The sequence below is a fragment of the Balaenoptera musculus genome, chromosome 6, assembly GCF_009873245.2.
Source record: "Balaenoptera musculus isolate JJ_BM4_2016_0621 chromosome 6, mBalMus1.pri.v3, whole genome shotgun sequence".
Classification (NCBI taxonomy): domain Eukaryota; kingdom Metazoa; phylum Chordata; class Mammalia; order Artiodactyla; family Balaenopteridae; genus Balaenoptera; species Balaenoptera musculus.
Genome location: NC_045790.1, coordinates 66,002,564 through 66,028,716, shown reverse-complemented (window position 1 = coordinate 66,028,716; position 26,153 = coordinate 66,002,564). Strand labels below are relative to the sequence as shown.

The following is a 26,153-nucleotide window of genomic DNA, read 5'->3' as shown; positions in this document are numbered from 1 at the left end:
AAAAACCAAAAAACTCAGGGTCTCTTTTACATACCCTAGTGCTTTTCTGTATCTTCACAAAGAGGTAAATAAATCATTCTGGATAGATTTATTTTCTAGTGGCAAAGGGTCTATCCACTCAGGAAGCGAAACATAATAGAACGCTTTCTAAAATTATGTAATATATTTTCTTGCCCCCTTAACATTATTATGCTAAATAATACTGAACATTTACAATGTTTTCCTGAGAATTCATCCTTACTACGGGTGATACCATAGGTGAGATGATGCTCCCAGGGTCCGAGGTATGGGGGGCACTGGCCGCACACCGTGGTGCTTTTCCAGTTTGCTTGTCATAGTATGATTTTTTTTTTAAATTTTATTATTTATTTATTTTTGGCTGTGTTGGGTCTTTGTTTCTGTGCAAGGGCTTTCTCTAGTTGTGGCGAGCGGGGGCCACTCTTCATCGCGGTGCGCGGGCCTCTCACTATCGCGGCCTCTCGTTGCGGAGCACAAGCTCCAGACGCGCAGGCTCAGTAGTTGTGGCTCACGGGCCCAGTTGCTCCGCGGCATGTGGGATCTTCCCAGACCAGGGCTCGAACCCGTGTCCCCTGCATTGGCAGGCGGATTCTCAACCACTGCGCCACCAGGGAAGCCCAGAGCATGATTTTTATTCCTCCCCCAGCTGCTATTCTTGTGCTTGCAGTCTTTTCGCTGCCTTAAATGGGAATCTCCCAGGGTCTTAGACTCTAAATAATTAAACCAGTTAGAATTGTACGTAAATAGAAGTAAACAGGCCTGAAAGGCTGTACAAGGAAAAGATTAAGAGCACAGTCCCTAATTTCCATTTTTATGTTACCACAGCCCAATTAAATACTTCTTTAAATTTTACGTTGTGTCCCAGATAGGACAGCGCACCACTTAACTGAGTTCTAGGTAAATGAGGGACAACGAAACTTTCATTAGAAGCAAGAGATACATATACACACACACGATTTATTTTTTCACTGGTACTGACCTACCCCACTTAAAAATTTCCACTGGACTAAAAAATAATTTATTTTTGAAAAAGGACTATATTTTAAATACTCATTTAGCATTTGTTTATATTGTTCTATTGTTAAGAGTTTTTTCCACAGTGCAATGTGTTTTTGGTTTTCCTACTGCAAAAGCCTTTGTTACAGATTTGCATAGACTAGTCACTAATAAATCTTGCTTTAGTAAAGAAGTAGCAGAACAGGAGCCTAACTTTGGGCGAGTTTTAATGTTCCTGAGCCCTGGTTTCTTCATGTGTAAAATGCAGGTCAGTAACAATTCAAACGAGGTCATATGGTGTAGCAGGCTGTCTCAGTCCATCAGGGCTGCTGTAACAGAATACCAGAGACTGGATGGCTTATAAACAGAAATTTATTTCTTATAGCTCTGGAGGCTGGGAAGTCCAAGATCAAGGCCCCAGCAGACTGGGCATCTGGTGAAGGCCTGCTTGCTGGTTCATAGACAGCTGTCTTCTCGCTGTGTCCTCACATGGTGAAAGGGATGAGGGAGTTCTCTGGGGTCTCTCTTATAAGGGCACTAATCTCATTTATGAGGGCTGTGATTGGGGGTTAGGATCAACACCTTAACATTCAGCCTACAGCCCAGGCTTAGCACAGTAATGGCACAATAAAAGATGATTACTTGAACATGAATTCAACTGAAATTCAAGTAGAACAAAACCCAAAACCATATACTTACTCTATAGCTTAAAAAAACTGTTCACTGTCATCTCCTCTACAGAGGGTATTAAAGCTGGCCTATTAAGTTGCCTGACAGGACCACTAAATGTCTAAATTGGGAATCAACTATATTCCATCCAGTTTAACCCTTTCTGCTAACACGGGGAAACAAAGGTCCAGGGAGTTCGAGAAACTTGCCCAGAGACAGACAACTACTTTTGGGCTGGGCCAAGTGTAAGACCGGGGTTCCTTTCATTAACACCAACATCTTTTCATTTATGAGGCTTTTCACAATTTACCAAGTACTTCCTCAGCTCCATGACCTCATTTATTATACTATATCCATGAGCTTACAGAGATGGCTTTTGGGAGATTTTTTGCGTCCTCAGACCAGTGTTGCAATAGCTTATTCTATACTGACCCTTAAATTTAAAAAAAATATATGTACACACACATGTAAATGTGTGTGTACATATATATGCACATATGGAAGACACAGCACCACATCTCCCTGTGTTAACCCCATGCGGGCCACACCCTGGCAGTCACAAAGCACAAACAGAAAATGGTCTTCGGTTTCAGAATTCCCAAGTTGCCACTGATGCTTCAATACTAAAGGGCTTAGAAGTGTTTACACTTTCAAGAGGAGTAGGAATGTCTTAGGCTTCCCTTTAATGAGTCTCATTTTGAGATAGGATGGCAAGGTTGGCCAGCCACTCTTCATGCAGTTTTTGTAGTTAAGTCTTTCAGAGAATGAATGGTGAAGCCAATTCATTTCTCCTCCTGGAATTTGTCTTTCTTCTTTTTCTTTGTTGTGAGGTTATATATTAAAGGTATGGGCATACAGACATTACGAAAGATAAGGGCTATCACGTGAGGGAAGAAATCAGACAATAAACCCAAAGAAACCTACGGAAATTAAAAATCTGAACTCAGGGGCAGGGCAGGAGGCGACACGGTCTTTTCACAGAGCCGTTACACATAATGCAACTGTCCTCAAAAGCAGGAATGGAAAAGACCAGCCATTCAGCTGCAGAACGAAGCTGGGGTCTTGGCTTTAGAGCTTTCAGTGTCTTTAGCGTTAGGCTGGGCAGCAAGTGCCTTTTCCCGAGTAGGCCAGAGAAGATAAGTCCAGTTTGGTTTTTAAGGCTTGAGTCAGCTCTGTGGCCAGCAGCTCGTGGAGGGACACGCCGTCGTGGGAGTACACCCAGTTTCTCCCAGTCCAGTCGTAACGCTTGGGGCCACTGCAGGACAAAACACAGTCAGAGTAAGTCCACGGGAACAGCCCTTCAGAAGAAACTGTCACCAAGAAATTGACTGACTGCAGTGCAGATCTAGAAAGTAGTACTTAACGAGCCATGTATTTGACTTCTCGTCTTAGGGTCTGTTTAATATAACTGAATCACTTTGCTGTACTCCTGAAACTAATACAACACTGTAAATCAACTATACTCCAATTTAAAAAAAAGCAGCTACACAATTATCCTCTGGTACAATTCACAGAACACCTCTCAAGACCTGAAAACATTTCAACCCTATTGATGAGTCTCCGTGTATCACATTCTGATCTTTTGCTTTTCCTAACTCACGTATGATACCTGAAATATCACAGCAGTGTCTTTTAGATGATGGCCATTCATGTACCACTGACATGATTTGTCCCTTACCTACATTATTATTATCATTTTAGTACATTCATAACACTGGGCAACCACTACCTCTGTCTAGTTTCAAAACATTTTCATCACCCAAAGGAAATTCCATATCCATTAAGCAGTTACTCCCTATTCGCTCCTCTCCCCAGCACCTGGCAACCATCTGTATTATTATTTAAAAAAATAGTTTTCTTAATTCAATTTTAAGTCCATGAAGGTGAGAGTTTGATGGGCTAGTTCATCCATCTCAAGCTCATCTAGTGAACACAAGCCGTACGTGCACTTTATGCGGGGAACGCTGTGTTTGTGTGGACCCGGGTGTGGCTAGGTTTTGCCGTGTCTTATTATTCCAGACGGACACAGCATGTGCCCATTAATTCCACCTCCTCTCGGCCTAGTGGAGTGGGGTGGGGGGGGGCGGGGGCGGAACGTGCTGAGGCAGGAGATAGATAGGCCTCAGGGTAAGCACCTGGAGTTCTTCCCTGTGGACAGAAACTCCAAAATATCAATAGCAGGACAATTGAGAGAAGAGCTGAGCCCTGCCCAGATAAGAGACAAAAGGCCGCATATCCCTCATTCTCAAAGTCAAGGAGACCTTCCCAACTACACAGGCACAGAAAGGTTCCTTGCAAGTCAAAAGGGAGGGGGCGCCACCCCACAGTAAGTGATGTCAACTACCCATAGGCCTCTTCGCTAGAATCCATCTTGGTTAAGAGATGCACACGTACACAGGGGAGGACCCTGAGATATACCAAATATGGACTCAGAACCAGGCAAAGCAAGATGATCGGTTAAAGGAAACCTGGAAGAAATGCCCCATAAACGTGATTCAAACTACCACAAGGGCGCGACTCTCTCTCTGAGCCCGCAAGTGTGTGTATCCACACGTACTGTACTCTGTTTCCTCCTAATGAACACTTTACTTGCTTCACTACTTTCCGTCTCTATGTGGAAATTCATTTCTACACAGCTGACGGGCCAGGGCCTTGTCACTGGCCACTGGTCCCTGGTGGTCTGGTGGCTAGGATTCAGCGCTCTCACTGCCACTGCCTGACCTCAATCTCTGGCCGGGAACCGAAATCCTGCTTCAACCCGCTGCAGGCCGAGGCCACCCGAGATCAGTGCCAGCAGCTAATGGTGCTACATGATGACGCCTTGATGGACAAAGGAGCAGAGGATGCTGAGAGCCCACGGGAAGGAAGGGGCCCCTGAGTCCACCTGCACACACTCAGGGGAGCTTTTCCGAAGTCCAAGACCGGGACGGGTTTGCCAGGGACGAGGAAAGCTTAGAAGGGAAGCATCTTTGGGGGGTTAGGAAAACATCAAGGATTTCTGTATTATCAGCCAAAGGCTGGGGTTTGAACACTTACTTAACAGTGGGGATAATGATAATAGGGACAAAGCAAAAGCACTGGACTTTTGTCTAATATGCACAAATAGCTGAACACGTAAAGGCATAATAACCTGGGCCAAATCCAGAGAACGCTCCCTTGGCTCTGGACTCCGATTTGCTGCCGGGATGCCAGGCAAGCGTGAGAACCTCCAGGCCCCTCCACGCTGCCTCGGCCGTCCAGCTGCCCACCCAGACCTCTCCTTGACTCCACCCTACAATCTCCTCAAGCAAGGTCATGGGGTAAGGCCACTGTTTCCTCTGACCTGAAACGCTGTCAATTAAAGAGCCCCCCAAATATCAGAAATGCAGCCCTTGGAAGGATTATTTTGGACCAACGTGAAAAATTGAGTGGAAAATAAATTTTTCTTTTTTTTTTTTTGAGGAACAGAGTATCCATGATAGTAAGTGGCTGCTCGGCAGATTTTCTTTCCAGATTCCCATCATGAACTACAGATTTTAAAAAAACAACAAAACTTGGAATTTCTCGGAATTTCTTATTATCCAGAAGTAGATTTTTCTAAACATGCCTGCGGTAGGATCCTATTGCTGGTAGGTGTGTCCAAATGCTATAAGGACTTTTTCTGTCTCAAGATACAACACGAGGGAATTCTGTTAGTGCAGCCATCACAGCTGGTTCTGCTGCCCTGCCTGCTATTTACAAAGCCACTGATTCCCAAAGCTGATGGCTGGATTTGAGCTGATCCAGCCAGTTTCTCTCGTACTGGTTCCTCTGACGATGAAGGACAAGACTGCAGCCCTTGTGCATGGCCGCAGTTAGGGTCAGGGCAACTGTTTGAGGCCAAAGAGAACAGGCTAATTGGCCCTCCCAGGGTAACTCCCCAACCCCTGCCAAACTTCAAGTAAACTACCTGGATCTAAAAGCAAGACCATCTGTGAATAAGGGCCTCGCTAGAAATGACAGTGATTCCTTGGAGTTGTTTTTCTTGAATTATAACATACTTCCTAGACGAGGCTGGGATGAAGGAGGCCTAATGCTTTATTTATTTTGAACGAAGAATCACACATTACAGCACCATAAACAGTATAATATTAACTGCCTAAAAGTGATGTCAACACTGGGGCAGAAGAAGAGTTAAATACTTTTTTTTTTAAATGCAAAAACCGTGAGGCTTTCAAAGACTTCCATGCTGTTTATATCTGGGCCTTTCCCAATTCACAGTCAATGCGTTCTCTTTGGAAGTGCTAATGAGTGACCAGGAAGGCCGGTCTGAGAGCTTTTTGTGGGCGTCTCTTTTACTGTCTTACAACCACTTCAACAGCAGCCAGAGGGATGAGGGACCCTCTCTCCCTGCATGTTCTCAGGCCTTGAGACGCAGTACAGACTGTCTCCAATACAACCTTTTATTCCGCTAGATTGAAAGCACATCAATGGAAAAGGCAGGAGGGATGAAAAGCCCTAGAAGGGCTGTTTAAAACACCCTCCCACCTCCACAGAGTACACAGCCCAATTCTGCAAATGGAATTAAACTGACTTTTAACTGAGATGCTCAAAATGAACCAGAGGCCAAACTTTGAAGACAAAGTGCAACTTGTTCAGATGCTGTAAAAGCAAAAGTGGCTTTTTCAAAGGCACGGCAATGATTTAGTAGAGAAAAACTGTCAAGGTGGGCTCCGAAAATTTTTCACTTTACATCTTGTTAACGTCCCACTATCTGCTTTTAGAACCACATAATCACCAGACAGAAGTGATAGAACCACAGTAAACTTTCCTACTGAGCATGAGACATGCTGTAAAACATCAGGAAAGGTTCACTTACACAGCTGCTAACACATGAGGGTGACACTTCTTAAATGGTCCACAAAGTCTCATTTCGAACAAGCTAAACAATGAGAGATTTTGACTTCTGAACGTACCTGGATGGTGAAGATAGCCAGATTTGCTTGTTTGGGGTCTGCTTGTTGATCACATATGTTCCTAGATCTCCACCCAGTTTAATTGTTAAAACACCACTCTGGTGCATCAGATGGAAAAAGCATGAAGAAAATAAAACAAGGCAAAGTTATCACTGTGTCATAATTGCCTCCTATTTTGTTATATCTCAACACTTTGCATTTATACAGGTACACAACATACACCATAAAGAACTGTCTTTAATTTAGCGTTTGGAATTAGGAGGTAACGCAGAGAGAGCGCTGCTCTCAGAATCAGACTATGATTAATCACAATGACACTTAAATCTCACAGTGCTTTTCCTCGTTTCCTATGAGGTGGGCAAGGTGAGAATATCCTTAGTCCCCTCTTGAGGAGAGGAAACAGGAGCTCTGAGTGTTAAGTGACTAGTCAGAGGTATTGCAGCTGGCAAACAAAAGGATCCGCATCCTTATTGCTGCCTTGGTTCCTCAAATACCGGCCAGAACATACTAGAGACATTAAAAAATGGAGACACCAACTCTTCCGACGTCCCAGTCAGCACAAACATCGGGCAGGCCAAGTTCACGACCGAAGAAAGGAAAAAAGGCAAGAGAGAAGGAAATAATCAAACCACCTGCTTTGCTGGTCTCAGAAGAGCAGTAGCCTGAGCTCTGCCAGCAGAAGGCTGACACTCCAGGCTAAGGTTCTTATTTCCAGACCCTTCCCACCCAGCTCACAAGCTTCTCAGATACCCCTCTCCAGCTTTATTCTCCTCTACAGGAGCCTTGAATTCGTCAAAAGACCGGCTGGTCCACCTTTGCCCAATAAATGCTCATTTAAATTTGAAAACTCTCTTTCAACAAAGGAGCCCTTTACTCCCAAGGCCTGAGGTCTCTCTAGAATGTGCAGGATATTAAAGAAACAGCTACACGGCTGAGCTGGTGAACGGGGAGCCTCGCTGCTCCCCATCCCCTGCACGGCCCGCGGACAGGCAGCCTTTCTCTGTGCCTTTCAGAGCCCCTGTTCACCAAGGGGTCCCGCAGTGGTTCTTAGAAAAAGTTTTGTGTTAGGTTTGCAAACATAAAGAGCTGTTGAAAAGGTGGAGGGAATTCCCTGGTGGTCCAGTGGTTAGGACTCCGTGCTTCCACTGCAGGTCGCCCGGGTTCCATCGCTCGCCGGGTCGGGGAACTAGGATCCCACAAGCAGTATGGAAAAAAATAAACAACAAACAAACAAAACATGGTGGAGAAAGTGTCAATAATAATATAACTGATAGGCATGGGATGGGGAGGACACTATTGGGTTATTTTTTAAATAATTTTTTTTCTGATTAAAAAAGAAACGTAGCAAAATTATAGAGGCATTGGGAATACAGGTGGTATAAATAAAATGCAAACATCAATAAAAACAGCATCTACTATTTTTCAGTACCTACTCTATGCCAGGCACTGTGCTTTGCACTTTGTGTAAAACTGCTTCCTCTGCGATCATAACCATCGGAGGTAGGAATCTTTATCCCAATTTATAGATGAGGACAACAGAGGGACAGGGTAATAAAGAAAACTTAGTAACGGGCAGGGCTGATCTTAAATTCAGGTCTGCTCGGGTCCATAAGATGCTGTTCTTTCCATAACACGAGGCGCTCTCTCAATCCCGTTAATCAGCGATCTGAGCTGTTCACGCCCAGGTATCGGCTGCCAGTTTTTAAATGCAGGGCTAGGATCACAGTATACATAAGTTTGCTTTTTAAAACATTTTTTCTTGAAACCCACATGTACTCTTTTGTTAGGACTACCTTTCCTTTATTTAAAAATTTCTTACAACTGTATAATTTAGTAGTTTTTAGCATTCCACAAAGTATTTTCATAAAGTGTGCAAACATCCCCACTGTCTAATTCCAGACTATTTCCGTCACCCCCAAAAGAAACCCTGTACCTATCAGCAGTCACTCCTTCCCCCCTCCATATATAGTTTATGGCTTATTTTTCCATACGATATGAGGCCCAGAGAATCAAGACATAATTTCTTCTCTCTGACCTATCGGTGGCCCTTAACTGCTCCAATGTGCATTGACCCTACACCTGGGAGGTGCGTGATGCAGCAGAAAAGGCAGGGGGCCAGGTCTAGGGACGTGCGTTAAGCCCCATCAGCTGTGTCGTCTCCTTGGGACAATATCTGCTCTGTCTCCTTCAGAGACAGTGTGAGGGCGAGGGGCTGATGGGTGAGCTGAGGTGCTTCTGGGAAGGTTACCCTGACGCCCCTCAGCTGGGACCATGACCCGTGCAGGTCCCCACAGCTTCTGTGCTTTCGTCACTGCATCTGAGCTGCTAGCTTGTTTGCTGGTCACCTGCCCCTTCGCTCCACTACTATAAGCACCTTGAGAGCAGATCTGTCTTTTCATCCTAGCATTTTCAGTATTTGTACAAAATATCACTGAATTAAAAAAAAATTGTGGATGAGTGAACAGAGTGGCACTGTGATAACACACACATACCACATGAAGGGCAAGGTTATGCAAGGCAACGCTCAACCACGCCCCCTCTTGTTCGTGGTGTGTAATTAGATGTTTTCCCCCACAGAGCCAGAAGCCGTTTCCAAAGGAAAGTGGCAAGAGAAGGGAAACTAGCTGTCTTGCTGGTTCCCCAGGAGTTCTTAAAGCTTTTGCAACTGTCTTCAAGTAGACCAAATAAAGAGAGTTTTTTGTCCATTAGTGTTATTCCTTAAGGGGCAATCTGAGTGTCTACTTTGAGAGAGTGGGTAGACTTTAATGCAGGGCAGTGCGGGAGAGAGAGGCAATACTTAGCAGCTGCTGAGACCCAGGCACTGACCAGTTGGAATAGACCCTGGCCACAGCTGGTGAGGCTTGATTCCCGACAGGCAATATCAGTGGAAGCAAAAATAGCAAGGCTCAGGCTCTGTTGTCCCCAGCTCATTCGCAGAAACAGACACATATGGGAATGGCATGTTGAGTCAGGGAATTTCACATATATGCACGTGGCTTCCCACACTCCTAAAACAGATGCTGACTTCCCCTTAAGGAATAAGAATAATGAATATAAAGCACTTTTACCTACATTGTTTCACTGAATCCTAAGATACAGCCGGGGAAGTAGAGGTTACTGTCACCTCTCCTTTACAGCTGAAGGACCTGCCCTCACAGATAATTCACTGAAGCGCTCTCGGAAAGAAAATACAAATGCAGGATGCTAGACGAGGCCCTCTGTCACCATATCCAATAAAGTGCTAACTCTGAGCAGGGGTGTGTGACCTAGGACCCAGAGGTGGTCTTCAGGGGTCTGCATATAGCTCTGGAAGCTGATATGTACTCATAGGTATGCAGGGATGTTTTTCTTGGGAGTGCAGTCAGATTCTCACAGGGTGTCCTGATCGCCAAATGGTTAAGAAACCTCTGCTCTATGGCAATAATATGCAGACAACTCAGTGAACGAAGGAATGGCAGCAAGCAAATTCTCATTAAAGTGTCTAAGAGGCCAGGGCTCTGCCTGGAAGAAAAACGAAGGCAGTGTGGAGGTAACTCTCTAAATAGTGTAGTGCTTCTCACGGTCTCCAGCGTCAAGTGTAGCCGACTCCGTGGTTGCCCAGTGACGGGAGGGGCTTTGGCTCTGGTAGGCCGTTCCCTCTGATAACCATTACCAGTGAGGAGTGAGGCCTGGACCCAGACACTGACATCCACCGTGACCCGCCCCACTTGATGGACAACACAGTAGCCAAGAAGCTGCTCACGTCTCCCAGTCCCCAGGAGGAAACTGAAGGAACGTGTCCTGGGTGTATCTAGAGTATTGCTTTCATTTGCCTATTTGGCCAGTAGCAAGTGGATAAAACTGCACTAAGTGCTGAGTGGCATCAATGAAAGCATGTTCTGGAAAAGTAGGTGGGCCTCATTTCATTTACACAGTGAATCGACATTTATTAAGTCCCCGCTAAGTACTTAGCAATGTTCCAGGAATTGGGAGACCAGGAATGGGCAGTGTTCTAGCTGTCAAGCTCAGTGTAGCCGTGGGAACTGATGTGTAAAGAGACAGTTACAACACAGGGTGATCAGTGCTCCGTGCAGGCATCCTCAGAGCGCTGGGCAAGGAGGGTAGTGTGGCATCTGCCTGGAGCATCTAGGAGGGCTGCAGAGAGGAGGTGACATCCAACTGGACCCTGAGGGCACGGAAAGACTGCACTCCAACCAAGCTCAAGTAATGGTGTTACAGGTGTTCTACTGTCTATAATGTAATTTCAACTGAATTATCTTATATGTGAAATACATAAGTTTGCTAGCACCTGAAGGACTCTAATCAGGAATTCACACCCGAGGGTAGACAGCATTTCAAAGTACTTAGAAGTCCAGACTACAGAGGGAGCTGTTATATGCCATTAGCCTTCTACACCTACACTAGAGATTTTCCTACTTGGCAAATGATTTGCTAGAAATACTTCTTCCCTAGTGAGTAGAATGGTACTCAATGTACAGTATATGGATTGGCTAGAAAAACTCAGGTGCCTCTTCCCTTGTAAGAATGGGTTTTAGACTCTGGAAAGTGCAGCAGCTGAATCACTCTTCAGAGAGACACTCTGAAGGTAGGTAAGATCCTGACCCGCCACTGAGCAGAAGCTTTTGTTGCCTGCCTTAGTGAGGTGAGCAGAATTCAGCCGCTAGAATACTGGCACCTTTGCTTCTAATGAAACATTCACGCAAAGTGTTTGAATCAAGCAGGGGCTTCATTAATCCTGTAAGAACAGGTGGTGTGACTGTTTCTGTGGCATGTTCCTAAAGGTTTGCATGTGTGGCAGAGTTTAGCCTGAGCCTTGGTTTCCCCATAGTTACAGAGCCTGGTAAGGAGGCTGGGGTAGAGGAGACCTGTAACTTCCCCAGCTCTAATCATCCCACAGATGGTCAAGTTCCGGAAGCCAGTTTGTAATGGTTCCCAAGTAGCTCTGCCTTCTGAGGCTGCCTGCATAAGCATGTCTACAGCCCCGCCGGGACATTGCTGCTGCTGACAGCGACCAACGAATCCACCTGGAAGGCATTCAATCGTTTCTTGCCTCGTTACCACTAAGTCCCTTACTGTCCTTACAACTAGGCTTGACACCTGCCCATCTGATGGAGTCCTTTTCTAACCAGTGCCCCCAACAGCAATATCCAATACCATTTCTATCACTTTAGCCTGACAGCTGGTTGTCCTAAATAATTCCATGATTTAATACCAAATGCACTCTTCATGACATTTTCTGGTATTAATTAATTGCTGTCAAGAGGGTTAACCTCTGCAGGGGATGTGCTCCCACTGGCAAAAAAGAGCTGCTCCCTAAGGCTTAAGCAATAATTCTAAACCCATAGGCAGACCCTTGCTCAAGTCTGCCACCTGGTGGCCAGTCGATACACACCAGCACTGCCCTGGCTTCTAGGATTTGGGGCTTAAGTTTCATCCAGCCCTGGGGTTCTCGCCCAGCTGCATTAGAATCCTCGAGGAGTTACTCTAAAAACTTAAAAAACCCCAAAGCCTGGCCTGGGCCACACCCTAGACCGATTTTTATTTGATTAATAAAAATCCCTAGGGATGGGACCCAGGGATGCTCATTAGAATCTCAGGTGAGCTTTTCAAAAACATGCTTCCTAGGACTGTACCCTGACCACCGTATGAGAATTTCCGGGAGTGGGGCCCATGTCTAGTCTGAATACATCTTGGCCAATCTCTCACCCCGCTTAGGAACTAGCCTGCCTGCATGATGAGGCGTCTTGCTACACAAACACATGCCTGGGTCCCTCCCTGATTTATCTTCACAGGTATTGAGTGAAGCTTGAGAATCTGTATTTTTAGGCAAACGTGAGGCTCAGAGAGGCTGAGTGACTTGCCCAAGGTCACAAGCCTGGTGATGCAGGGCTGACACCAGAACGCCAGTCTTTTGGTCCCATCCATAACCGCATACTGCTGGAGAGGAATTCTTTATCTTAGTGAGCTAAAATTCTTAGGGAGGATACAGAAGAATGAAAAGAAGCAAATAGGTACCCCAAAGGAGACATCATAGTCTTCAAACGTGTAAGGTTTGTCTGCAAGGTCTTCAAAAAACTCTGCTAAGGAGTCCAGCGTCTCCTCGGCCAGTCTTTCATAGGTGGTATCGTCCAGAGGGCTGTGAGGGGAACAGAAACAACCCCGATCATGCAATCACCAAACTGCTCCGTTTTATTAACATCAATGGACACATTTATTTTTTACTTAAATTTTTTAAATTGATGGAAAATATCTAACATATACCGAGTAAAAACTGAAACAGCATCAAAGGGTTTACAGAGAAGTAAGCCTTTCTTCCCAAATAGGCAGCCCCCATCCCAGAGTCAGCTATGATGAGCAATCTCTTTTAAATATATAAGTGAAGCACCTTGCAGTTTTCCTTTCATATGTCTTGGAAATTGTTCCATATTAGCACATACAGTTTTCATAGTATTTTATCTTATGTTATTCATTCAGTTTGTCCCCTTCAGCAGGACACTGAGGTTGCTTCCATTGCTTTTGTTGTTAAAATTTGTTGGGCAAACCACAAAGTGGGAGAAAATATTTTTATTCTATATATCTGAAAAAGGACATATCTAGAACATGTAAAGAACTCTTAGAAATCAATAAGAAAAGAAAATCCAATAGAAAAATGGGCAAAATACTTGAACAGATTTCATTAAAAAGATATCCAAATGGCAATGAACATATGAAAAGGGGCTCAACTTTGTTAATCTTCAGGAAAATGCAAATTAAAAAATCACATTGAGATACCACCAGAATGGTTAAAATGAAAGAGACAGATAATATGAAGAGTTGGCCAGGAAGTGCAGTAACCAGAGCTTTCAGATACTGCTGATGGGCAAGTAAACTGGACAATCACTTTGGAAAACTGTTGATACTTCTACTAAAATTGAATATATTCATATCCTATGACCCATCAGTTCCACTCTTGGCCATTTATGCAACAGAAATGCATACCCAAATATAAATTTCCTTAGCAGTGAAAAGACCAAAACCAATTTCGATTAGAAAAAAATAATTCAGATGACAGAAATATAGAATTGTATAATACAATTTGATACCTAATAAATATTGTAATTGCTCGAAAAAAAAGAAAAAAAAAAAAAAAGAAATGCATACCCAAGTTCACCAAGAGACATGCACCATGCTAGAATGTTCATAGCAGAACTATCCAACAGCCCAAACTGGAGACTGCCCAAGTATCCGTAGGAAATACCATAGATAAATGAATTGCGATATATTCATAAAATGGAACACTACAGTGCAAAACAGAATTGTCTATAAATATAACAATGTGGACGAAACACTTCTTTTGATGGTGATTGAAAGAAGCCACATACAGACATATTTATATTTGATGGTATCATTCGTATAAAGTTAAAAAACAGGCAAAACTAATCCATGCTATTGGAAATCAGAATGGTGCTGCTCTGGGGCAGGGAGGGGTTAATAACTAGAAGTGAGCAGAGGCTTGCTTTCAAGGGGCTGGTAACATTCTATTTCTCGAAGCATTTCTTGAGTTACATGGTATCTTCAGTTTTTGAAAATTTATCAAGCCTGTATACTTATAACTTGGAGACATTCCTGTATAGATACTATTTTTTAATTTTTTGAAATTGCTATAAATCCATAGAGACAGAAAGTAGATTAGTGGTTGCCAGGGGCTGGGGGAGGGAGGAATGGGGAGTGATTACTAATGGTTATGGGGTCTCTTTTTGGTGTGATGAAAATGTTCTGGAATTAGACAGTGGTGAAAGTTGCACAACCTTCCGAGGACACTAAAAACTACAGAATGGTACATTTTAAAATGGTGAAATTTACGGTATGTAAATTATGACAAAGGAAATTGCTATAAACCTCCCTGTATGAGCTTCTGCGCCCGGGTGAGGACATGTCTGTAGGTTACAAGAGGCGTCTTGGACAGCTCCATCATCTGAGAGTTTCTAAGTGGCCCCAGTAAGACACCAGTGGCTGCCAGACAGTCAGTGCAAGACAGAGGTTTGCAGTATGGCCCCTCCCCCACCCAGCCCGTCACCCACCTCAAGGGCACAAGGTGGGGAAGGCTACAGGGCTGATCAGGACATGGCAAGTGGGGGGTCTGCGGTGGGGCGGTGCTGGACGTTTCCCTCTCCCTCTCCTCGGCTACAGCCGATGGAGGGGGACCTGGAGAGAACCAGGAGAGGTTGACATGTGCCTGGAGGAGCCTGGGGAACATAAAGGCACCCCTGACTCAGGCATAAAGTCCAAAGTCAAGAGCTTGACAGGTGCTACCTGTCAATGGCAGGGCGGCCATGGCAGAAGTGGGCTGTCCTTAGCACGGCAGGACGAAGGTGTGCTTCCCAGAGGCCAGAAGTAGACCCTGAAGAAGGAAGCTGGACTTGGGGCTTCCTGCAAAGGTCCCACCCAACCTCAGAGGACTGCCTGGAGGGACTGGGAGACAGTAGCAGAGAGTCTGCCCAAGGAGGTCACAGGTCCCACCGCCCGCCTCCCCTGCGGCCATGGGGAGTGACGGACAAGGAAGAGCCTCCAACCAGGGTTTCATGGACGGAAGTCCCCCAGAGCCAGGGCAGGGGTTGTCCCACTGCTGCTGGACACCTCGGCCTTCGGGGTGGAAGAGTGACTGCACGGTCCTGTGGTTGCAGCCGGGGGGTGTGTGTGGAAGGAGAGTCCCTGCAGATACAGGCACAGGGCAGTGGGCTGCAGCGGTGCCTGGCAGCTTTTCCCCGGAACCCATTGCGTCCTCCCTCCAGGCACCCGCTGGGCTACATTTCCTGGCCTCCCCAGCTGTTAGCTGGGGCCCCCGGACTAAGTCCTTCCTGCTACAATGTGAGCGAGGGACAGATGTCACCTCCAGACCTTCCATGCTCTTGTCCCTTTCTGTGGAGTGGAAGCTGGACAGAGTGACCTGGCCTCGATCTGCACAGGACAGTAAGTTGCTGATAGGCGATAGGAAGGTGGAGGGAGCCCGGCTCCCTGAATCGTTTCACAGAGGCCTGGCCACCCCCCACCGACAGAGAGGGGGACACGAACCACTCCTGGCTGGAGCCATTGCAGTTTTGGGTCTATTTGTTACAGAAGCTTGGCCTGCCCTAACTACTAAGATGTCAAAGAGAATAATAACAAAACTCTGGAAACAACCTAAATGTCCAGCAGTAGGGGATGGGTTAAATGAATTATGGTACATCCATAAAACTTAATACTATTTCATTAAAAATAATGCGGTGGGTAAGTAGTGATGTGGAAAGACGCTTATGAATGCTGCTGCTCAGGGAGAAAACAGATGGGATGGGTTTCTGTGGGATGGGTTTCGGTTTTCTTTGATTTTTTTTTTGTTGTTATCGTTGTTAGAAAAGGTAAGAGAAGAGGAAAAAAAAAGAAGTATGTGTATGTGTGCATATGTTGTATATTGAGAGAGAGGGAGAGGGAGGAAGAGATCTCTGATGTGGAAGGCGTTTTATCTCACCCAGCATCACCCAAAGTTCCCGTTGTCCTCAAATTCATCCAACAGACCCACTGCTTTTTGACATTCAGGATCTGGTTGAGGCAGCAGAGGCTCAGACTCTAAAAGCCAAAGTGAAGAAGAACGTTACCATTTTTCAACATACAGTCCATTAATGCACAGTTTGAATATCACTATTTCTACATTCGGGAGTAACGAGGTTAAAGTTTTTCAGAGTATATCTTTCTCAGGAAAATTTTTCGCCTTCTTTTAGTGCGTCAAACTGCGCTCTCCTGGGCTCTCTCTAAGCCTGTGCTGTCCAAATCAGTAGCCACAAGCCACAGGCAGCTATATAAATGTAAATTTATTGAATAATATAAAAATTTAAAAGTCAGTTCCTCGGTCCCATCGGCCACGTTTCGGGTGCCCTGTGGCATCCTGTGGCTCGTGGCACAGACGGGACACACCCACCACCACGGGAGGCGCTGCTGGCAGCACTGCTCCGGACTGGGATGGGGTGGCAGGGCGGGAGGGGGGCAGGGGGGGTTGGGGGGTGCGGTGGGAAGTGTCAGCAAAGTTCTTAGAATGTGACTAAAGTGAGTAACAACAGATAGCAGGTGTCCAGAAGAGAGGCTGTGCCTGCAGGGCTATGTGACAGATCTCACTAACACGATCTGCAGGGGACACCGTGACCCACTGCTTTCTTTCAATACGTAACTGCTGAGTGTCCTGGAGCCCGGCTCTGAGGACTGGGGTCTGAGCTGATGACTGCCAGGCAGGCGGACCAGCCAGAGAGATGGTGGAGGGGACGGAGGTCTGGACGGAGAGAGAAATGGTACAGCCGAGCGGAGACGGCAGGGGAGTGATGGAGAGGTGGGCTGCTGGACTTCCTCCCAGGAAGGCACCGAGGGGCTTCCTGAGGTTGGTGGCAAGGTTCACCTTCTCCAAAGAGCACTGTGGTTGCCACTACGAGAAGGGGGCAGAGGCTGTGGTTACTCTCTTGAGCCATCAGGGCCCTGGGCAAGCTGAGAAAGGAGAAGGCTGAGAAGTGAGCGGAGGAAATGGGGGTGCAGAACGCAGATGGCCGTTTAAAAACGTTGGCTCAGAAGGGAGAAGTGAGAGAGCGGCCGTGATAAGCACAGTATCGCCAGAGCACATTCTAGAGTGTTCACCATCAGCGGGGTAGCGTCCTCAGACTTTAGACAAAGGGACTCAGTCCTCATTACATTCTAATGAGGGAAGTACTATTTACAGACATTATTCACGACAGTGATGTCCTATAAAGTTGCCACAAACACTGGATTAGCAAGTTACTAAGGGAAATATGGAGAGGTTCCTGTGAGCCTCTGGTCACATGTTCACCAAATGATCAATGCATAACCTTGTTTTACATGTGTTTCTGTTCAAAGGTGCCTTGTTTAATATATATTGTTGATTCCTTGACACTGAACTCACAGCCAACAGCGCTAGAACTCATGCTTTGGACGGAGCTTTTCCAACCCATGTATTTTCTCCCTAAGGCCCATCACAGCCTTCTTGCACAGAGGAACACTAGACAGCACTTCAGCACGATGCTTGCGGGCCACTTTAAACAGTGAAATTATAAACGAAAGTCAGGAAAATGTGAAAAACGCGCCACCAAACAGACTGTGAACAGGACCCTTGTTTCCAGGGTGGGAGCTGAGGAGTGGACAGAGCGGCACTTTGTCTGACCTCAGCCAGGGACATGTGAGTGGAGGTGACTCATATTTTTTGCTGCTCTGTGCACGTCCGAGAATGACCACAAAAGTGCCCTGAGTATCAATTTTGGGGATAGAAATACATTTTAGTGAGTAGGTGAATTCACAAGTAGAGGATGCAGGAATAAGGAGGATCGACTGTATTTGTATTTTACAGATGAGGAAACTGAGGCACGGAAGGGTAACTTGCCCAGAGTCACACAAACACACAAATTGGGGGAGCTGGGATTTGAACCCATGCTGTCTGGACCCAAGGTCTGGGCCCCAAAGGAAAGAATCACATCCAGGGAATGATACAGGACTCCAGACACGGAGGGGAGGTGTTTGAGAACGCAGGGCTCACCTCAGTCAATTTCCCTTCTCTCTTGTTTTTGTCTTTTAATTTTACATCTTTGATGGTCTGGTGGGAGGGCTGGTGTACTCATTCACAGCCAGAGTAGAAGACGTCATTCAGCTGTGTTGAATCACAAGAGGAACAGTTGCCAAAGACTCCCTGTCTTGTCTCTCACCTGCTTTCCCCATCTAACATTCCCTGGGTAACTGCTTAACCCTCCCAAGCTCTGCTTCCTCCTCTGAAGGTAGGGATGATGGTACCATCCTTGCAGACTGGTTATGAGGATCCAACAAGAGGACGTCAATATCCCAAACACGGGGCCTGAGGGTTCCGTCAATTTCCATTTTGAAGCATGTCAACGGAAGTGTGAAGAGGTAGGAGGCCAGAGAGGCAAAATCCGGCCTTTGCCCAAGGGAGGCAGATGGATTTCACGGTGGGGAGCCACCCAGGGCCACCCCTTCTGTGGCCACATCACCTGGAGCCATCGGACTATGTGTCTTGTGTGGGTCTGCTTACTCGAGTCTCCAGGGTTCAGTGACTCCGTGAGCGCAGCACCGGGCTGGCTCATGGGAGACATCGGAGGAAATACTAGATAGTTCTTGGGCCCACAGGCTCAAGTTCAGGCCCTGGAACCACACGACTCAACTAAGCCCTGGCCTGGTGGTCAGCAGGGAGGCCAGCCTTCACCCCAGGGTCCCCTCGGTCTCCTGGGCCCTGTCAAACCACAAGCCTGAAGAGAGAATCAGCTCTCATCCACTGCTGGGGACGACAAACTGGCACGACCACTCTTGGCATCTAGTGAGTGGAATATCTGCTGGCCCCTGGCTCAGCAATGCCAGTCTGAGGGCTTCACCCAAGAGGAGGTTCTGTCCACGCACGGGCGCACCCAGTGCAGCACCATTGCAAGAGCAGCTCACTGGGCTCAGCCGGATGTCACGGGAGGAGCCTGGACAAGGTGTGACATACTCACCCAACGGCTACCATCCAGCAGGACAAAGCGAATAAATGACAACGGTGTGCATCAGTGTCGCTGAGTCTCAAACACTGATCACGACAACACTGATCACAAGGAGTAAGGCACAGCACAATAAATACAGCAAAATGGTTTTTTCCAATGAATGGTACATGCTTTAGGGAGACATACACAGGAGGTGAAACTCTGAGAAGGGGATGCCTGACAGAATTCAGGAGAGCAGATTCCTCTCAGGGAGGACCGGGCTGTAACGGAAAGAGCACCAGGCCTTCATGGAACACTCAATATTGTATTTAAAAAAAAAAAAATTATTTATTTATTTGGCTGCATCGGGTCTTAGTTGTGGCTCACGGGATCTTCGTTGGGGCATGCGGGATCTTTCATTGCAGCACTCGGGCTCTTCGTTGCAGCGCAGAGGCTTCTCTCTAGTTGTGTGCGGGCTCCAGAGCGTGCAGGCTCAGTAGTTGCGGCACTCCAGCTCAGTAGTTGCGGCACGCGGGCTTAGTTGCCCCGAGGCATGTGGGATCTTAGTTCCCCGACCAGGGATCGAACCCACATCCCCTGAATTGGAAGGTGGATTCTTAACCACTGGACCACCAGGGAAGTCCCTGGAACACTCCATATTCAATTTCTTAACCTAGTGGTGGGAACATGGGAGTTTGTTATTAATCTTTAAACAATACGGATTTTTAAAAAATATTTATTTTATTTATTATTATTTATTTTTGGCTGCATTGGGTCTTCGTTGCTGCGTGCAGGCTTTCTCTAGTTGCGGCAAGCAGGGGCTACTCTTTGTTGCGGTGCGCGGGCTTCTCATTGCAGTGGCTTCTCTTGCTGCGGAGCACGGGCTCTAGGCGTGCGGGCTTCAGTAGTTGTGGCACTAGGGCTCAGTAGTTGTGGCTCACGGGCCCTAGAGCTCAGGCTCAGTAGTTGTGGCGCACGGGCTTGGTTGCTCCGCGGCATGTGGGATCTTCCCGGACCAGGGCTCGAACCCGTGTCCCCTGCATCGGCAGGCGGATTCTTAACTGCTGCGCCACCAGGGAAGCCCATGGATATTTTAAATACTTTTGTGTATAGATTCTACATCTAGAGTCATGTATACTGTCTGTGGAAGACAATAACAATGAATTTAGAGTGAAGTAGGGCATAACCCACCCAGGCAAAGGCCATGGGGTCATAAGTGACGATCATGTCGCTCTAGAAAAATTAATAGATGCCTAAATACCTTCCGAGGTATGCAGAAGGGGCTGCAGCAGGAGCTTCTGAAGTTGTTTAAGAGCAGTGGCACCTAGGTATCTCCTCCTTGGAGCTGCCTCCAGCATTAAAGGGGAAAGGTTAGAGACCCCGTCACTGTCACACTCTCTTATTATTAGGGTCGGAGGCCGCCTGCTGGAAGCAGGGTCTTCTCCAAGCCTCGGGGTGAATAAGGCAGGCAGTGGAGGGCTGTGAGCTGCAGGCTTACAAGGCATTTCTGTGGATCCTGGGTTCCGATGAGCAGCTGGAACTGAGAACTGACAACCAGAAGCTAAATCTGCTCACCTCCAAAGCTGTGCACACAGTAGCCGCCAGACACACGTGGCCACTGAGCACTTGAAACATGGCTGGTGTGACCAAGGAACTGGATTTTCAACTTCACTTAATTTTAGTTTAAAAATGATACTCAATAAGGTTACTGGAAAATTTAAAATATGTTTGGGACAACTCAAGTGTGTGAATTTACTTTTTCAGTTGTGAATTTTATAAAATCTAAATATACATCAAGTATTTCCACAGTAAACTCAGTTTAACATCTGATGGACAAGGGATGGAAGTGTGAAATCCATACTGGATTTGGAAGAATGAGTACAAGAATGAGGGAATGTGAAGTATCTCAGTAATGATCTTTCAGTATCGATTACCTGTTGACATAGTAACATTTTGGCTATACTAGGTTACGTAAATGTATGGTTGAAATTAATTTCACCTGCTTCTTTTTACTTTCCCAATGTAACTATTAGAAAACTTATTGCACAGGTGGCTCCCATTCTACTTCTGCTGTGGAAGTAGAAGCAGTGGGTAGAGAAAATAAAGCCGGAGAAAAGGGTCCCCAAATGAACTCCCCAAATGATCTTGGGTCAGAAGTCATCAGGACCCACATGGAGTCCAAGGGACTTTAGGGATCAACCTGAGGACAGTTAAGGCCTTAAAAAAATTTAACAGGATCGTGATTCCAGTTGCCACTGTCATCCAGCCAACTCCACAAGTACTGAAGATGTGCAAGGGAACTGCGGAATAGACAGGTTAAACCAACCCGATTAACTATGGAAAAAGGGGCCCAATGGGTAGCCTAGGTTGTTCACCACCTAGCAACCTCCAGTGGCCCAAATCCCAGTATGTGCCAAGTGCCCACCTCCCGGGTGCGCCTCTGAATCAACAGCCCTTAACAGCCACTAGGTACCGTCCAGAAGACCACGCCATATCTTGTCACTCTCCTAAATTAAAAACTGGTGAGGACACAGGCAGGCGTGGAAGGGCACGTCAGGGCAGCTCCAGGTGAGAGAGAAGGAGCAGAGTAATAAACGTGGGCGTTCTGCAGAAGGGGATCATGGGACCAGCATGGCCGTAACTACCTAGTTTTCCTGAGAAGAGGGGGAAATCCGTGATTCCAGCTTTGAGTGTTGACAACCAGTCCCAGTGTTTCTTCAAACAGGGTCAAATAACACACGTCCGCGGGAGGTGGAGGCCTAAAGTCCAAATTCCGGAGCTCCGTGAACAATTTGGGTTGGATTTCACCTGCCTCCTTCACCATCCACAATCCATCCAGCGGACCAGCCACTCAGAGCTGATCATCGCCCACTTTCCTGGCCTTTATCCACGCCGTTTTCTACTCTGAGAGCCCCTCATCGTCCCCTGCCATCTTCAGACCCTGATTAAACACCACCTCCATCCTCCCGTGTAACCTTCTCAACCCTACAGCCTTTCTTTGGGCTTCCTCCTTTCAAGTCGTGGAGTAACCGGGTCAGGTATTTCTTTGTATCCCCGCGAGGGAAGATAAGTGCAATTAAGTGCTGAAGACTTTATACATTAATTAAACTGCATGCCAGCTCGGCAAAATGGGTACTCTCCCCTTCACAGAAAAAGAAGGCAGGCCTCAGAGAGGTTCTGGGTTCCCCTGACGTCCCCGAGCTCTGCTGAGTCCAGGGGCCAGACTCGAACCCAGGTCCGATCCAAAAGCCCTGCTGCTCTAGCTACTGTGCTCCACAACTTTGACATCTTTACCTCTCTCGCTGAAAGCGTTTCGTTCATAAAAGCCCATGCTTGAAAACATCGCTCTGACAGTATTGCTACTCATATACTGTCAATATTACATTGGTGTATATATATATATATATATATATACTATTTTACTGAAGTAGTTCTATATTTACAGCATGCTAATATTATAGATAATATACATATATGTATATTATAGTACCTGGCATATATTATTAAAGTTCTCGCAAAGAGAAGTGACAAGCTTAGAGCCACCATAGGTCCCTAAGAGCCGATGCCCGCCCAAGCCTCCCTGCGTTTGCCCGCGCGGTTCCCGCAGTTGCTCTGCAGGATACAATCTCTTCTCACCAGAAAGCGGAAGCCAGTGCAGCTGTAACCGGGAGAAACTAAGACTGGGGAATGCACGGCGGCCGCCGCCGCCGCCCTTCCCTAGCCTGAGCTGGAGCCGGTGCGCGTGCCCGGCGGGTCCCCGGCGTGCGCGGCCTCGCCACGCCGGCGTGCGGCCCGGGCGGCTGCCCGCGCGGATACTCACGGGCTGGCTGGGTGTGCCGGCCGCGGCGGTCCCGGTGCGCAGGCCCCGGCAGCCGTAGAGCCGGGGGTCCTTCGTTGGCCGCGGGGCCCCGGCGCGGGCCTGGGCAGAGCCCGGGGGCGCCGAGCGGGGCAAGAGGCTGGCAGCCGCTCGGCGCCCAAGCGTCCACATGCTCCTCGCGATCTGCGGCCGCTCCGCCTCCTGCTCCGGGGACGCCGGGCGCCACCTGGTGGTCACGGGTTGCAGCTGCAGTCGCAAGCTTCCCTTTTCTGCAGGCTTGGGAAACGACCAGAAGTTAGACTTTAGGAAGAGCTTCCCTGCGTTGCTCTATTTCTGCATTTAACAAAAATAGATAGAGAACCTGTTTCGTGCAAAGCAGGGGGCTTACCCCTTGGGCAACATAGTGAATGCTTAACCAAGGTCCCTGACCTCGGAGACTTCAGCTTAGTGACCCGCTGCTGACGAATTCTATACAAAAGGCTTTGGGAGCTGCAGTTTTGCTGTGAACGGGGTGGGGTCCTGAAGCTGCTTGGCCGCCAGTATAGGTTACAGCAGTTAGGAGATTGCGGACAGAAGACTGACTGCCTGATTTAAATATGTCCCCTGCCCACTTCCTACCTGTGTGGCCAGTGGGCAAGTTAATTAACCTCTCTGTGCCTCATCTGTAAAATGGGGTATACAAGTTTCTACTTCACAGGGTTGTTATAAGGATAAAATGAGTTAATCTATGTGAAGTTTTCTTGGACAGGCCTTGGATCCTGTTAAGTCCACAATAAATACTAAGTTGTTAATACATTTTAAAATAAAATTTTGCTTAGGTAGTGTAGTGCAAAGGAATACAAACTGTGAAAGTTCTTTCGTATTTTATATATGCTTTAGAAAATGTCAAATATGTGTACTAGAGAATATCATCTTTATGGGTAAGATAGTGAGAAGAGGAGATAGAAAGTGTTAAAATTCTACCAAAGCCACCTTGGTACTTTGTGAATAGAGGAGATAAGACACTCGTATAAATACTTAGGACAAAGACAAGTGTTAAATGGGTGTCAGTGTTGCATGGGAGAGTATATACAATTAGGGGTGGGGGCAGTCAGGGAAGTCTTCTTGGAGGAAGTGGCATTTGTACAGGGCCTTGAAAAATAGGGTAAAGGAGGTGGGATCTGACTGGCTCTCTGACAGGGCATTCTTTTGGTTGGGAGACATTTTCCTGCATTCAGGTAATTCTAAGCAGCCGTTTATTGAGCACCTGTTATGTAGATGTTAGGCATGGAGAAACCATTTCCCCCTTGTAAAGTGTCTGGAGATACTTTTTTTTTTTTAATATAAATTTTATTTATTTATTTTTGACTGTGTTGGGTCTCCGTTGCTGTGCGTGGGCTTTCTCTAGTTGCGGTGAGAGGGGGCTGCTCTTCGTTGCGGTGCGCGGGCTTCTCATCGCAGTGGCTTCTCTTGTTGCGGAGCATGGGCTCTAGGCATGCGGGCCTCAGCAGTTGTGGCTCGCGGGCTCCAGAGGGCAGGCTCAGTAGTTGTGGCACACGGGCTTAGTTGCTCCACGGCATGTGGGATCTTCCCGGACCAGGGCTCAAACTCATGTTCCCTGCATTGGCAGGCAGATTCTTAACCACTGAGCCACCAGGGAAGCCCTGGAGATACTTTGGATTTTCACAACTAGGCCGGGGTAGGTTGTGTGTGCACTACTGGCATCTAGTAGGTAGAGCCCAGGGATGCTGTTAGACGTCCTGCTATGAACAGGAAGGACACCCACAACACAGAATTATCTAGTCCAAAACGTCAATGGTGCCAAGTCTGAGAAGCACTCACTAAAGCCACACTGGTAGAATCCACTGGAGGCAAAGACAAGTGTGTTGGTTGTTGGCCTCGGCCGCAGACCCGCGGCACTAACAGTGAGGCCCTTCCTCACACACTCAGAACATCATTATATACTTAGAGAGTTGAATTATTATTAACCAGCATGCTTAGCATGTTCTGGCATAGAAAGGGCCCCAGTACCTGCTCCAACTGCCTGCAAAGTTGGTATCACTGCCCTGTCTTTTCAGCCAAGGAAACAGGCTTGGAGTAGCAGAGCAGAGAATATTAAGGTCTCCCAAGAATCTGTCCTTCTCCAGATTCTGGGCGGTGATCAGAGGCAATCGGGCACACCCGGTAAGAGGCTGGGGTCCCATGGATGTGCAAAGATGTGGAGGGACCCTGTAGATACCAGTGCCTTTCCCCTGCTCTCTAGGTTGCCTCCCCCTAAAGGCAGGTGCTAGGAGGTGTCGTGTGGCAACCCCAATGCCTGTCTGGTTGAGGGCGGGAGAGAATTTCCCTGGAACTCACATTGTCGGCCCTTAGGGTACTTTGATGAGATGTATTCTAGGACAGTGATTTGCAAAATGTGCGGACCAGCAGCTTTGGCAGCACCTGAGAACTTGTTAGAAAGGCAAATTCTCAAGTCCTATTCAGACCTACCGATCAGAAACTCTAGGAGTAGGGCCCAGCAATCTGTGATTTAATAAGCCCTCCAGGGAAATCTGAAGCACCTTGAGGTTTGAGAACTACTGCAGTAGGGGACATCTTGGGCAAAATTGTGAATTAAGCTGGTGTCACGAGGTTATCTTTCTAAATCTAAAAGTCTAAATCTAAAATGTTAATCTAACCATAGCACTCCTGTTAGTTCCCTTTCACCACCATCAAGATAAGTGCTCTTTCCACTCCCTTTTGTGTACCCTACTCTCCGGGTAATCTGAGTGTACCAATTAGGATTAGATTTTGCTGAGTATATCAGAGAACAAGAAAATAATGTTTTAAACAATTTAGAAGTTTATTTCTCTTTCACGTCCAAAGATGTTGAGAAACTGGCATCCGGGTTTCTTGGGCAGCTCAACAAAGTTATTAGGAATCCTTCCAGCTCTCCAGTCTATTATCTGGGGTGTGGCCCTTGTCCTCACAGTCCAGAATAGTTGCCAGTATATCAGCCATCACACGTGTATTCTAGGCAGCAGGGTGGAGGGAAAGGCATCCTCTCCCTTCAAAGGACACATTCTGGAATTTTCACCTAATACATTCACTTGCATCTCATAGGCTAGAAGTTAATCATGTGACCTTATCTAGCTGCAAGGGAGGCCAGGAAATGGAGTCATTTAGCTGAGCAGCCAATGTGTCCAACTAAAATTTGGAAATCCTGTTATTAAAAAAAGGGGAGAATGGGGGAGGGATGGACTGGGAGTTTGGGGTTATCAGATGCAAACT

General features: G+C 46.9%; 1 protein-coding gene and 1 long non-coding RNA gene across 2 annotated transcripts in view; one reads left to right on the top strand and one right to left on the bottom strand.

Moving 5' to 3' along the window:
• LOC118897172 overlaps positions 1-26,153 on the top strand; it is a 124,589-nt gene that overhangs the window by 38,380 nt on the left and 60,056 nt on the right. The window lies entirely within an intron of this gene.
• FXN (frataxin) lies at positions 2,474-23,102 on the bottom strand. The gene is made up of 5 exons (XM_036856087.1): positions 22,908-23,102; positions 16,102-16,199; positions 12,633-12,753; positions 6,618-6,715; positions 2,474-2,938 (listed from the first exon to the last, which is right to left on the bottom strand). The coding sequence occupies exons 1-5, from the start codon at positions 23,073-23,075 to the stop codon at positions 2,776-2,778; spliced, it is 648 nt and encodes a 215-aa protein (XP_036711982.1). The 5' UTR covers positions 23,076-23,102; the 3' UTR covers positions 2,474-2,775.